Genomic DNA, 14,968 nt, shown 5'->3' on the forward strand with positions numbered 1-14,968 from the left:
GTAATTTTATAACTGCCATATTTTTCCCAGTGTGTAAGTTGTTTCCTCTTCGTAAATTAAATGCTTAGAGAGACATTTAACGCAGCATTCATTCATTCATTCATTTATGTAGTCGACAAAAATTATACACTGTTTTGTGCACTGAGAGAGAATGCAATAATGTATAAGACATGGATTTTACCCACAAAGAGCTTAAAATACATAGTAAAGATAAGAAATACACAGGAATAAGCATAGCATAAGGGAGAAAGGGCATAAGGGAGAAAGGGTTTAGCTAAGCATTGTTAAAGCACTTGACGTATATGATTCTCATTTGTTCCTCATAATGTACCTAGGAGATAGGTACTGCTATGATCTCCATTTTACAGAGAGAAAATGAGACTGGGAGCTGAAGTAACTTAGGGAAGGTCGCACAACTAGGAAATGGTAGAGACAGGATTCAAACCCGGTGATCTGACTCCAGGGTATTTACTGTTATGTATACTGCCTCCCACCAAGAGAAGGACAGAAAAAAAAATTCTATAGGCATTCACAGAACTGTGATGCTTTCCAGCCTTTGTGGGGGGTCAGGGTAAGGCAGTGAACTGAAGTGAGCTGTGATGGATGGGTAGGAGTCAGACTGGTGCACATGCGGGGAAGAGTGTTGTGAAGTAGGAGAAGAGTTTGAACAAACAGATGCAGGATGTGGACAGTAGGAAATAAGATGGGCCAGCGATTAGGAGGTGTAAAGGGGAGCAGTGTGAGACAGGACTGAAAACACACGTAGCCTCCAATGTCAGATTTTTTTAGGTCAATGAACCAAAGATTAAAGCTCAGGTATTACAGTGTGGAGCAGTGGTGTCTGTCCTTTTTCGGAAGCTCACACATCTCTTAGAGAAGATGACTAAATATATGGCCCCTTCCTAGAAAAATTCACATATGAACATTCATCCATCCGGACCGCGTAATAAATGAAGTATTCATATTTTGGAGAAAATGAAATTTGTTTATTTATCTTAATGTCTTCCTCTATCTAAAGACTTTTCTGCCTCTGCATTTATCGTTATCCCTTTTTCTCCAGAAAATGTAATTTTCCTCCTGTTCAAGTCAGTTACTCTCTCCATCTGGCATTAGGTCCTACCCTCCTCCACTTTAGCTGCTCTTTTATCTTGGTCTCCTCTCCTTTGTTAAGCTTCTGGACTTCAGTTTTCACCTCTTAGTTCCTCATTCCTATTCACTCCTTTTGGCTTCACCCTCATCCTCTACTTAGACCAAGGTGTTAGGGACATACATATTAATTAATATGCTAAAAGTTTGGAAAAGTCCTTCCATCAATTAAAAAAAAACACACAATCTGCGTAACATTTTATTTTTAAACTCAGAATTTTCCAAATACCTTTAACTATACTCTTTTCTCATTAGCATATTTCAACATAACTGTGTTCCAAGGAATACCAGTTTGAAAGTGACTGAGCCAGAGTTCCTTGACTTCTAAAGCATACTATAGACATAACTCATTTTATTGCACTTGGCAGAGACTGTGTTTTTTACAAATTGAAGGTTTGTGGCAACCCTGCATCCAGAAGCTTGATAGAGCTTTTTTTTTTTTTTCCCAATAGCACTTGCACACTCCAAGTCTCTGTGTCACATTTTGGCAATTCTCATAATATTTCAAACTTTTTCATTATTATTATATTTGCTATGGTGATGTGTGATCAGTGATCACTGACGTTAATACTGTAATTGTTTTGGGGCACCATGAACCCTACCCATATAAGACTAAACTTAGTTGGTAAATGTTGTGTTTGTTCTGACTGCTCCATGGACCATTCCATTCTCTTGTCTCTCTCTCTCCCTATTCCCTGAGACACAACAATACTGAAATTAGGCCAATTAATAACCCTGCATTGGCCTGTAAGTATTCAAGTGAAAGGAAGAGTCACAGGTCTCCCACTTAAAATCAAAAGCTAGAAATGAGTACGCTTAGTGAGGAAGGCATGTTGAAAGCAGAGACAGGCCAAAAGCTAGGCCTCTTGTGCCAAGGAGTTCGCCAAGTTGTGAATGCAAAGGAAAAGTTCTTGAAGGAAATTAAAAGTGCTACTCCAGTGAGCGCATGAATGATAAGAAAGGGAAACAGCCTTATTGCTGACTGGAGAAAGTTTTAGTGGTCTGGATAGAAGATCAAGCCAGCCACAGCATTTCCTTAATCCAAAACCTAATCCAGAGCAAGGCTCTGACTCTCTTCAATTCTATGAAGACTGAGAGAGGTGAGGAACCTGCAGAAGATAAGTCTGAAGCTAGTAGAGATTGGTCCATGAGATTTAAGGAAAGAAGCCATCTCCATAATATAAAGGTGAAGGTGAAGCAGCAAGTGCTGATGTAGAAGCTGCACTGCAGAAGCAACTTATCCAGAAGATCTAGCCAAGATAATTTATGAAGGAGGCTACACTAAACAACAGATTTTCAACGTAGATGAAATGGTCTTCTATTGGAAGAAGATGCCATCCAGGACTTTCACAGCCAGAGAGAAGAAGTCAATGCCTGGCTTCAAAGCTTTAAAGGACAGGCTGGCTCCTTCGTTAGAGGCTAATGCAGTTGGTGGCTTTAGGTTGAAGCCAAAGCTCATTTACCATTCTGAAAATCCTAGGGCCCTTAAGAATTATGCTGAATCTATTCTGCCTGTGCTCTATAAAATGCACTAACAAAGCCTGGATGACAGCACATCTGTTGACAACATGGTTTACTGAATATTTTAAGCCCACTGTTAAGACCTACTGCTCAGAAAAAAAAGTTCCTTTCAAATTATTACTGCTCATTGACCATGCACCTGGTCACCCAAGAGCTCTGATGGAGATGTACAAGGAGATTAATGTTGTTTTCATGCCTCCTAACATAATTTCCATTCTGCAGCCCATGGATCAAGGAGTCATTTTGACTTTCAAGTCTCATTATTTAAGAAATACATTTCAAAAGGCTATAGCTGCCATAAATAGTGATTCCTTTCATGGATTTGGGCAAAGTAAATGGAAAACCTTCTGGAAAGGATTCACCATTCTAGATGCCATTAAGAAGATTCGTGATTCATGGGAAGAGGTAAAAATGTCAACATTAACAGGTGTTTGGCAGAAGTTGATTTCAACCCTTATGGATGACTTTGAGGGGTTCAAGACTTCATTGGAGGAAGTAACTGCAGATGTGGTGGAAATAGAAAGAGAACTAGAATTAGAAGTGGAGCTGGAAGAGGTGACTGAATTGCTGCAATCTCATGATAAAACTTGAAAAGTTGAGGAGTTGCTTCACATAGATGAGCAAAGAAACTGGTTTCTTGAGATGGAATCTACTTCTGGTGAAGATGCTGTAAAGGCTGCTGAAATGACAACAAAGGATTAAGAATAGTACATAAACTTAGTTGATAAAGCAGTGGTGGGGTTTGAGAGGACTGAGCCTAATTTTGAAAGCTGCTCTATTGTGGGCAAATGTTATCAAACAGCACTGCATGCTACAGAGAAATCATTCGTAAAAGGCAGCGTCAATCCCTGTGGCAAACTTCACTGTGGTCTTATTTCCAGAAACTGTCACGGGCACCCCACCTTCAGCACCCACCACCCTGATCAGTCAGCAGCCATCAACATCCGGGCAAGACCCTCCACCAGCAAAAAGATTCTGACCTGCTGGAGGCTCAGATGACAGTTAGCATTTTTTTTAACAATAAAGTATTTTTACATTAAGGCATGTACATTTTTTTAAACACAATGCTATTGCATGCTTAACAGACTACAATATGATATAAACATTAAACATAACTTTTCTATGCACTGGGAAAACAAAAAATTCATTGCAATACTTGCTTTGTGGTGGGGTCTGGAACCGAACCTGCAATATCTCCAAGGTAAGCCTGTCTTCTCTCCTGTTCTCTTTCTGCCTGACTTCCTTCTGGGTATCCCTGAGGAGCTGTCCTTTGTTGGCCAATTAAACCTTGTTGCTCCAATTAAACCTTGTTGCTCCACAGTGGATCTGACTTTGGGCTACTACTCTTCTATTTTTATATTCTCACTTTCCTTGGGTGATCTCAGAGGTTTAAATTATGAGCTCCACGCCCAACTTGGTTCTCAAATTTCAAACCATTCTATACATTTGAAAAATATGGATACCCAACAGACCAATCTGACCAGTCATCTTCATTCTTCTCTCCCCTAAAACCCTGCATCTTTACATTCCCAAACACATTTAACAGATTCCACATCATTTCTTCTCCCGGGACAGATTCCCCTCGTTCTTACTCCTCACAACTGGTCAATTATCATGGTCCTTCACATCTTACCTCCTAAGTGTTGTTACAAGTTGCCCTCCTCTCCTCTTTCCTCCATCACCAATTTAGTTTAGGCTCTCATCACCTCTGATCTGGACAACAGCCTCCTGCCTCAAGTCTGGACATCCTAAAACCATAATCTGTACAGTGGCCTGAGTAATTTTTTAAAAAACATAAATTAGATCTTTTCATGCTTAAAAGTTGTTCATTGTCTCACTGTAGCCTTTAGGATAAAATACAGGTACCTCATGGCACAAAATGCCTCCCACCCTAGTAACCTTCAGAGATTTCTGTCTCATACTTCTACCTGAATAATTTAGACCTACTGTAGTTTCACAGAGAAGGTGGTAGTTTAGCATACTATGTTTACATGTCGTCTGTAACAACTCCAAATCTTTTACTTATGATTAACTAAAAGGAATACCCATCCAGAATCCACATGGCGGTCAAGGGCCCTGTTTTGTGTTATCATGGCTTCCTTTGTAGATGTAGGATTTTTTTTTTTTCTTTTCATTATCTGTCCTCCCTCTTCACTGTAAACTCCTTGAAAGCAGGAACTTTAATCATATGTGTCTTTTTGCTCCAAGCACCCAGCGTAATGTCTTGCACACAGTAGATATTCAATGTGTGTTTTGTTTGGATAACCACATCCAACCTGAGTCAAGTTGGGATCTGGAAACAGAGAATAAGGACCCAACAGGTCCTTCCAGCTCTTATCTTTATTGTGTGTGATGAATTTTGACATTTTCTATTTGAATCTTTTCTTTGCATTTTATTTCCTTTACAAATAATGCTGGTAATAGTCCAAGTAATTGATTTGCTAACACATCAATGGGTTATAATTCAGGATTTAAAAATAAAACCCAAAATAAAGCACTGATGTAGTAGAATGAACAAGGGCTTTCGGAGAAAGAAAAGTGGGATCACTTCTTGGCTCATGTATTGACATTTGTTATATGATCATAAATAAATACCCCAACGTCTGACCCTAAGTTTCCACATCTTAGAATGAAGTATAATACCTAATTCATAGAGTTGTAAAGTTATCTGCCAGCATCATTTGCTCAACCACATTTACTCTTTACTACTTTAACTAGCTAATTCCACCCACCCCCTCCACCCCGAAAACTTGCTGGTGAATGAAGACTCATCCATACAACCCAACCTTAGATGAAAGATTTATTTTTAAAGAAAGTTTTCTGTGATATTTGGTTCTTAACATTCCTGTTTTAGATACAAATTGAACTGAAATAGCACTACAACTGCATTTAGCTGTTTCATCTGTTAGTGACTTAAAATGAAGGAAAAATTCAACAGCACTTTGAGGAAAAAACATTACTATCTGTCATCTTCTGATCAATAAAACTGCCTAAACATTTTATCTGGAAAGAAGATATTTAACAATATTTAGCCAGCAAACTGAGGCTGACTTTCTCTTCTGTTTTGCTGATAAAAAGTTGTTCTAGATTTATATTTATTGGACTGATGATTGATCTGATGGAGCAGATTCTACTGGAACAACTACTTATAAATGGATTTCCATGTAAAACTTGTCCTTAGTGCTGACTGTTTATGTTGAGGTACCCTTGCAGGCTGTTGCTCTGGCTCCATAGCACTAAGTCATCGAAACAAAATAATTAAATAAATAAAATATTTTCAGTATGCAGAAAGACTAATTTGTCTTTTTGTATGGCACTGCTCTAAATGTAGTGGCAAAATCAGTTTTTTACCTGTTTGTGAATTAGTGCCAAAGTCTTTCAGAGGGAGGGCAGAGCACTCAGAGGTGAGGCAGTGATGAAACCTCACCTCTTCCTCTCCTCCACATTGCTAACGCCCAGAGTTCGGCATTAGGAACAGTTTTGTTATCTCACACTTTTTTTCCCTCCAAGTGTGACAAATGTGGTGACCCACATGTTTTCAACAGGTGAATAATATCCTCATCATATCCTCTTTAAAAAACATGACATTTGAAATATTAGCTGCCTACATATAGTAGAGAGATGGTCTATTGATAAGTGAGTTGAGTTGTTCATTGCCACTACTTTTCAGGTTGGTAGTAAATATAACTATAAATCTGTAGAGGGATTACTTTGTGGGAAACTCTCCATACAGAGAAAACAGTAAAAAATAAAAACCGGTTTCAACTAGAACACTGTATTAGAAAGAACAGACCTCATCACTGTGGTTTGTGAAAGATTTGCAGCATAACAAAGAATGGCTTATTCTTAAAATTAAAAAAAGATGTAAGAACATTATATATAAGCTGAATCATGGTTGATGTCTAACGAACGTAGTTGAATTATGTCATTTTATTTATAAATTTATTTATAAATTTATAAATTTACAACGTTTGGTTAGTGGGATGTTGTTACAGTTAAAAGTACCTTAAAAGTGTTTTTATAGACTACAGAATCCATGGTTGGAGAGGACATGCATTTTTGGAGATACAGAAAGATGGATACAGTAAAGTATTTGCAGACTCTAAAATGGCCTTGTAGACATTGTAAAAATAATGAAGAAAGGCTAAGAAGGCTAGATATTCAAGGTGAAGCTTTTATTGATTTTCACAACTTTTCAGCTGAATTAAAAACTTAACTTAGAAGTTTAAGTATTTTAGCTTTTGTAAGAAATGGGCATGTGTTAATGTTGTCTCTAAGAGCTTTGCGAATTCTGTTTGAAGCTGAACACGAACCCTTTGGGTATACTATTTATGACTGCAAAGCAACTTCCTAATTCAAAGAGAGAGAAAAAAGACTTATAAAGACTCATAAGGCTTTTTCAACATCAAATAGCTTTTACTAAACAACATTTTGATGAGTTAAGTGTGAGTGAGTCAGGGACATATGGATTAAATTTCCATTAAAACACATTTGGGTTTAAAAATTAAGGGGAAAATCCTGAGCAAAATGCATTTCAGAGAATCCAGAATGTTTAAAAGATATTTTCCCCTAAATACAAATATCAGGTTGATTCCAGTCTAGTTAGACTTTGTAATTAAAACATCTTAAGTGTAACTGTTAAGGAATTTTTTTAAAATACTAGTTTTTTCAGGAAAAGAATCTTCATTAATCATATTAGAATTGGACTGTGTGGAATAGTTAGGCCTGACTCAAGCTGACATGATCTGAGTCAGAATTTATCTGCATCTATGAAACAACTGACCTTGTTCTCATCTATAGTATTTATATTCTTATTCCATTAAACAATTATAGTAATTTTTTTCTGTGCTTTCGGCTTATATTCCTTTTTCTTCTTTAAATAACACATTTCCCTGAAAAACTCTTAGTTTTTAGAATTCTGTTGTTCCTTTCATTTTATTATTATAATTTTCTAGACTCTTGAGTTCTTCCTTCTTGTATGCCCTATACTTTGCTTTTATCTTCCTTTCTTATTAGCTCAGTTTTTAGGTAACATTCACTCCTTAAATAAACAAGTTTGCCTCTGGTAGATGAATATTTCAAGTTAGAACATTTAAAGGCCTAAATTATCTATCTGATCATCTTAATTGTCTACTTTCACTTATTAGGGTACGCATATTCTATACCATAATTCCTGGTTATTTGAGTTGCTGAGTAGGGGTAGCAGAACTGATTCTCCTGCTGACTTTTTTTTTCCTATCAGTCTCCGAACCCCAGAGTTCTACATAGTCACTAAGTATTCAAAAACTGTTACTGAGTAAGTAAATGAGTACGTGAAATGCAGTCAAATAGAGATTTAGGGAGGTAGGAATGGTCATCCTTAAAAAAATTCTAAGTAAATAAGTGCAGGGGGCCAACTGTACAGTGATGGATGGTAATTAGAATTGTGAAGGTGATCACTTTGTATTTATACAGATGTTGAATTATAACGTTGTATGCCTGAAACTTTCATAATTTAAAAAAATTCTAAGCAACAGTTTCCTCTTCCATCCCTATCATTTGATACCTGCTTTTAGTTTGAATTGGTAGAACAGAGATTGTACGAAATGCAAAGAATTTGACTGGTTAAACAATAAGAAAAACAGTCTGAACAGGTACTGCCCTCTAAACATCAGTGAAAGTGCATGGGAACTGTGATGAGCTTCAAAGGTGAGTCACGTGGGGAAAGTGATTGTCATTTAGGAGAACCTCCCATTGACCACATTCTATTTCTCTTAGTAGACCTCCCTTATTTCTGTATTTTTCTCATTCTTAAATTCACATAATGCATTTCTTCTAAGTTTCGGATTCTTGACTTTGGTTAGAGTATGTATGTGTGTGTGTGTGTGTGCGTGCGTGTGTGTGTGTGCGTGTGTGTATGTGTGTGTGTGTAAAGGATTGTAAATCTACCATTTTGAAACCCACCCCCACAAAAAATCCAACCTTACACTCTAACACTTCTTCCCCATGTTGCTAGTTCCCTATACTAATTATTCTTTTTAAAATATTCAAAATAACATTATAGTCCATTGGTTATAGGACACCTTTTCCATGTGATAGAGAGTTATTATTTTTTTGATTAAGAGTCACAGTGGTATCTTGATGTTAAAAATGGGGACCTTAAGAGACATTTAGTTAAAATGACATAATTAGTAGAAACTGGGATGGAACCAAGATTAGCTTAACTTTAGATGTTCATACACTGGAAAAGACAAGTAATGAACTGAGTCATTATTTGAATGGTTTAATTAGTATGAACATATGATCTGATAATTCAAGCCCCCAAATACTTAATTTCAAGAGCTCAAAAGTTTTATTTTCTCTCTTTGTTTTGGTATAAATTAACCAGATAATTATCTCAGCTCTCCAGTTTACCTATAATGAAACTTTTTCAATGGGAACATTTTAAGGGCAAGTAATGTTGTTAGATTTCTTCATGGTTCAAAGGTACATGGGATATGGTTGATAGCCTTAAGGAATTTACAGTCTAAAAGGAGGGATATAACATATAGAACAGCATCTACAAAACAAGACTTTATGTAATAAGTGTCTTAAAATTAATATAATCAAAATTTGGGGGGCAGTTATAATAAAAAAGATAGATAATAACCAGCATTGGGAAGAATGTGGAGAAATTGGACCCTCCCACACTGCTGATGGCAATTAAAATAATGAAGCCACTTTGGAAAACAGCCTAGCAGTTCCTCAAAAAGTTAAAAATAGAGTAATTATTTGACCCAGCAATTCCATGCCTAGGCATATACTCAAGAGAAAAAACTTATGTTCAAATAAAATGTTGTAAATAAAAGTCATAGCAGTATTGTTAGTTATAACAGCCAAAAAGCAGAAACGAACCAAATGTCCATCAACATTTGAATGGATAAATGACAAAGAATGGCTAATGTGGTACATTCACACAATGGAATATTATTCGCCATAAAAAAGATATACATGTTATGACATGGATGAACCTTAAAAACATCATGCTAGCTAAAAGAAGCCAGTCACAAAAGACTGCATATTATATGATTCCACTGATATGAAATGTCCAGAATAGGCAAATCTATGGAGACAGAAGGTAGATTAGTGGTCCTCTAGGGCTGTGGAGGAAGAATGGGAAAGTTGGGGGGAATAGCCAAAGAATATGAGATTCCTTTTTGAGGTGATGAAATGTGCTAAAATTGTGGCAATGGTTGCATAACTGTGAATATACAAAAATCATTAAAATCATTGTGCACTTTAAATGGGTCAATTGTATGGTATGTGAATTGTATCTCAATAAAGTTGTTGTCAAAAAATGTTATGGGGGGCTTCCCTGGTGGCGCAGTGGTTGAGAGTCCGCCCGCCGATGCAGGGGACACGGGTTCGTGCCCTGGTCCGGGAAGATCCCACATGCCGCGGAGCGGCTAGGCCCGTGAGCCATGGCCGCTGAGCCTGCGCGTCCAGAGCCTGTGCTCCGCAATGGGGGAGGCCACAACAGTGAGAGGCCCGTGTATCACAATTAAAAAAAAAAAAAAAAAAGTTATGGGGTGATAAGACTGGCTAGTGAATATTTCACAAACTATTTTATTTAAATAGGTATAAAAAAGGGTAGAGATTTTGATAGGAGGAGATAAGGGAGGGTGTAGATTAGAGATGTGTGAAGGATATTTCAGGTAAAAAGAGAAGTTTGGACATTGGCGGTGTGGGCTTGTAGAAAATCGTTTAAGTTATTTGACATTAAATACATGGGTGGATTGTTGGTAATAACAGCTTACATATACATAAACAAAACATTTTTAACAACTTACAGAACTGATAAAGCATGAAGGACCATCATCATTAACATTAACTCAGAATTCTCTAAATTAGCAAAATTACTAACATTTGGAAGTAACAATAAAGGAATCCGTATGAATTCTAATTCTATTATGTAAAATATTTCTATTGTTACCCGCATATGTGACAGAACTACTACTCTAAAAGAAATGAAATACATTCTATTAGTGGGAGACAAGCCTTTCTATCAATTAAATTAAATCATTCACTTGTCAATTCACACAAATTTGAGTTAATTTTAAATTTTAGTTACTCAATAATTACTTGAAGAAATAACCTGCCAAGCTAAATTTCAAATTAAAATAAATAATTGAGATTTTAGATTAAAATCAGTTGAATTACACAAATTAATTTCAATGTTTTAAGTAACAATATAATTAGTAAGTTGAAATTTTTAATTACATATGAAATCTTAGGTGCTAATTCACTTTGGTCAATCTCTACAAACTAAAAAAGCAATTAAAATAAATTAAGTTAGGTGTTATTAATGTAATAATTGATTGGCATAGTTCTATATTATAATCATATTAGCCATTTGCAACAATACATAATAAATTGAGTAAGTACTAGTCACACATATTTAACTTGCCTCTTGAGATGAACAGCTTGGGAAGAAAGGGAACTAAAAGTGAAACAGAAAATTGTATGACACTTAAAACTGTAGAACTTTGTGGACATCGTATCTTTATTAAAACTAGAAAATTCCAAGGAAAATGGGGAAAACATGAGAAAGGGTCAATGTTTAAATACAGTTGTGCTGAAAATACCCTGTCAGATTTTTTTAACTTACTAGATGATTTTGGGGAACACATATATAAAACTAAAATGAATTATTATGCTTATTCATAAACTTCTAAGTATATATACATATTTATTTAAAGACACTATTTGGTGTATTTTAGCTTGTGCCATATACTACATAATTTTAAGGAAATACATTATTTTATACACTTGTTAACCTTATGCAAGCTACTTAAATTTGTCTTGACCTCTATATCCTCATTTGTAAAATTAAGGTAATAATAATTGTATCTACCTCTCAGGATTGTTGTGACTATTAAATAGGCTATTGCACATGAAGCCCTTCAAACACCACCTGGTTCCTAGCAAGACATGCTGGCTGTACTTCTTCCTCTTTTTTTTCTTTTTATAAACAGAAACTAATCCTAAGAAAGACATTATTATTTAGCAAATTTTGACTTCTGAGACAGAGATAACAATTATTTGGATAAGAATTTGTTAGAGCAACAAAAAAAGTTATGTATTTATGTGGTTTAAAACTTATAGCTGATTTTTTTTAAAACCTAAGAATACTGGTTCATAATTAACTTCCAAAATTATTATTATTATTATTTTTTTTTTGCGGTATGCGGGCCTCCCACTGCCGTGGCCTCTCCTGCCGCGGAGCACAGGCTCTGTATGCGCAGGCCCAGCGGCCATGGCTCACGGGCCCAGCCGCTCCGCGGCATGTGGGATCCTCCCAGACCGGGGCATGAACCCGCATCCCCCGCATCGGCAGGCGGACTCTCAACCACTGCGCCACCAGGGAAGCCCCAAAATTATTTTTATGTGACATTGTCACTATCATGGCAGTCCAGATTAGTAAGTAGGCTTCAGCATTTACAGAATGAATCTGTTAGACACCTATATATTATGCAGACTATTTCTGTGACTGTTACTTCTCCATTCACAAAATATCCATCCCCTACTTCTTTTCTACTGCATTCAAAGTTCAGGGTCACATTTGTGCACTGCTGATTTAAACATGAACACTGTAGACTAAGTAGAAGATCAATATTTTAGGACAGTTTATAAGATTTTTCAGACACGAGGATTCCACAGAAAGAGTATGAGTTAGATTTGGTGGATAGGGAAAAGAGCAAATCTGCTCAAAGAAAAATCTGTTTAAAAGACAGAAGTTGTATTGATAGAGACCGTTGGCTAAGATTCGATTTTTAAACAGTTTATTTCAAGCCTGCTTTCATTGCTCTTTACATATTTTAACTTAATGTTATTTTGAGAATTTTGTTTATAAGCATAAATTAATATTGATAATTACTCAAGCTACCATTAAAAGACAGAAATATAAAGGAGTCATTAATCATTACCAGATTTTGCTTCTGGTATTAGTGGGCATATCTCATCATAATAAACTTCAAGGTACTAGCCAAATTTGTATCAACTAATTACCTTTAGTGGGAACTAAAGACCAGAGATGCTAAACTAAACTGTATAATTATTGAACATATCTGTGAGGATATGTGAATGAAGAAAGGCAACACATTACCTCAAAAGGTCAGAAATCGTGTTTGTGAATTTTCTCTAGTTCTTTAGGATCAAGAATAAGACCAGAAAACGAGAAAACAATCTGTGGCAAAAAGAAATAATGGACTTCATTTGCTTAAATTGCCAAGTGGCCTCAGATAAAAATCTCTGAACTACTAAAAAAACCCACAAAAACAACAATACTAAAACTTGAACATTTCCTCAGAAATTCAAGGCAAACATTTGTTCATGGACTTAAGATTAGTTTTAAATAGGAAAAATCGTTTTCATGATACAGAATTGTTAATAACATAGGCATATCCAGGAGCTGGTGTTAGAATAACCTTATTAAACATTTTCTAAAAGAGGAAGAATAACGTTCCTCTCCAGTTTACAATTAACATCTTCTCTTTGGTAAAACTGAGAGATTTCTAACTGGCAGAAATATTGTTGGAGACTTTCCTAATGCATGCCAGGTAATTTTCAGCTCAGTTCTGGAAACAGGAGCGCTGTTTTGTAAACATAATGATGAATGTAAGTCCACTTCTCTATTGTCATCTGCCACTCCAATGTTGTATGGGGTGAAAATATAGAATAGAGGTAAGATTCAACCACTTTTGAGACTCTAAAGCAGGAGTTTTTAGCCTGAGATCTAGGATATGATTCCACGGACTGGATTCCAGGGGTCAGTGAACCCTCTGATACTGTGTACAAGATTGTCTGCGTAACTTCATGAAACAATCTGCTTTCACCAGATTCTCAAAAGTGGTTTAAAAACCAAAAATGGTTATATGCCAACACTAAGGTATATATAGTCCATTGGGCCATTGTAGATGCTGCTCTGAACTGACCTTAGACGAGCACCAGGACAAAGTGAAAACTGAGGGTGGGCAGGTGAAAGTATGTCTCCTAGTAGTGGGGATTAGCAGTGCGGGGAGAGAGGGAAAAAAATAGAGATGGGGAGGGACATTCCCAAGAGTGACAGTAGGAAGGAAATGGCTATTTCAATGGTCACCTGCCCGAAGTGGCTATTTTCCACAGCTGTTAGCATGTTAGTCATATGTGAAGTCTACCATCCCGTTCCCCCCGCCAGCCCCCCAATTATTTAGGCAGTTAGATGGGAACAGTTTATGCTATCCATTATTTCTCCTATATTAAAAGTTGCTCTTCACTACACAGAAAGTAGATGCTATTCATTTATCGTTAGTTTGATATGTATTTTCCTCTTTTCAATACTAGAAATGAGATAAATTATTAACATTCACATGATTGAGTATTGCTCCAACCACTGGCTCTAGCTTATTCATCAGGAGATAGATTTTAAATTCAATAACTTTGTGTGCATTTATTACTTACAACAAATAAAAAAATATTTAAAAATTTACCTGCAAGATTGTCGATTTCCTTCTCTTGGAGCAGACTGACTGCATCGTCATCTCCTTCCAGCATAAGCTCTGTCTCTGCATTCTGATTCACTATTGCTTGACTCCGGAATGTTTTCTTAGACTTTACTACATCTTCTTCAGTGCCTAATCACAACCAAAACATAATAATTTAGGTCATTGTGATTTACTTTCTTATAAATCCATTACTTTCTTATAAGTATATGCTGCATTTACATACTACTTTCAATTATAGAAGATTTTTACCTTCTTTATCTTGTTTGGCCTAAGTAACGCCACGAGAAAGGCAAGGGGTGTAATCGCCTGCTCTTATGTTGCAGATGAGGAACAGGCTGAGAAAGCTACATGGGGAACCTAGGACTTGGGACTCTAAGATCGCTGCACTTTCTACCAAAAATCTGTACTTCACCACAAACCTGGTTTTCTGATCCATAAAATTAAACACTTTTACACAATTATACTTCAGTGTGAATTAGATAATCAACTGATCAGATCATTTTTTAAAGTAGGTAAGTATGAAGAAAGCATTCACATCTGAAGGGAGAAATGATTGTTACTAGGAAGCTACAGCAAGGCAGAGTAAGGAATGATGTAGACGTATAATGTACATCAAAACAGCTATTTCCTAGCAATGGATGAAATAAATAATGGCTTTCTAAAGTGATATCCTTATTTTGATATAAAAAATAGTACAAAATGCCAAAATTCAAACACACAAAAAATAACTCAGAAAAATTGAAATATAGCAAGAGTTGACCTAGCATTAACTTGTTAATCAAGGTGCAGGTTAGAAATTA

At 36.2% G+C, this 14,968-nt stretch overlaps 1 protein-coding gene across 1 annotated transcript in view; it reads right to left on the bottom strand.

The window, feature by feature from the left end:
- NBEA (neurobeachin) overlaps positions 1-14,968 on the bottom strand; it is a 620,750-nt gene that overhangs the window by 206,195 nt on the left and 399,587 nt on the right. The window contains exon 40 of the mRNA XM_022574654.2: positions 14,154-14,297. Coding sequence (XP_022430362.2) covers positions 14,154-14,297 — 144 coding nt within the window. The remainder of the gene's footprint in view (positions 1-14,153; positions 14,298-14,968) is intronic.

Source organism: Delphinapterus leucas, chromosome 18, assembly GCF_059928025.1.
Source record: "Delphinapterus leucas isolate spDelLeu-1000000601 "Yukka" chromosome 18, BTC_Dleu_Yukka2, whole genome shotgun sequence".
Taxonomy (NCBI): domain Eukaryota; kingdom Metazoa; phylum Chordata; class Mammalia; order Artiodactyla; family Monodontidae; genus Delphinapterus; species Delphinapterus leucas.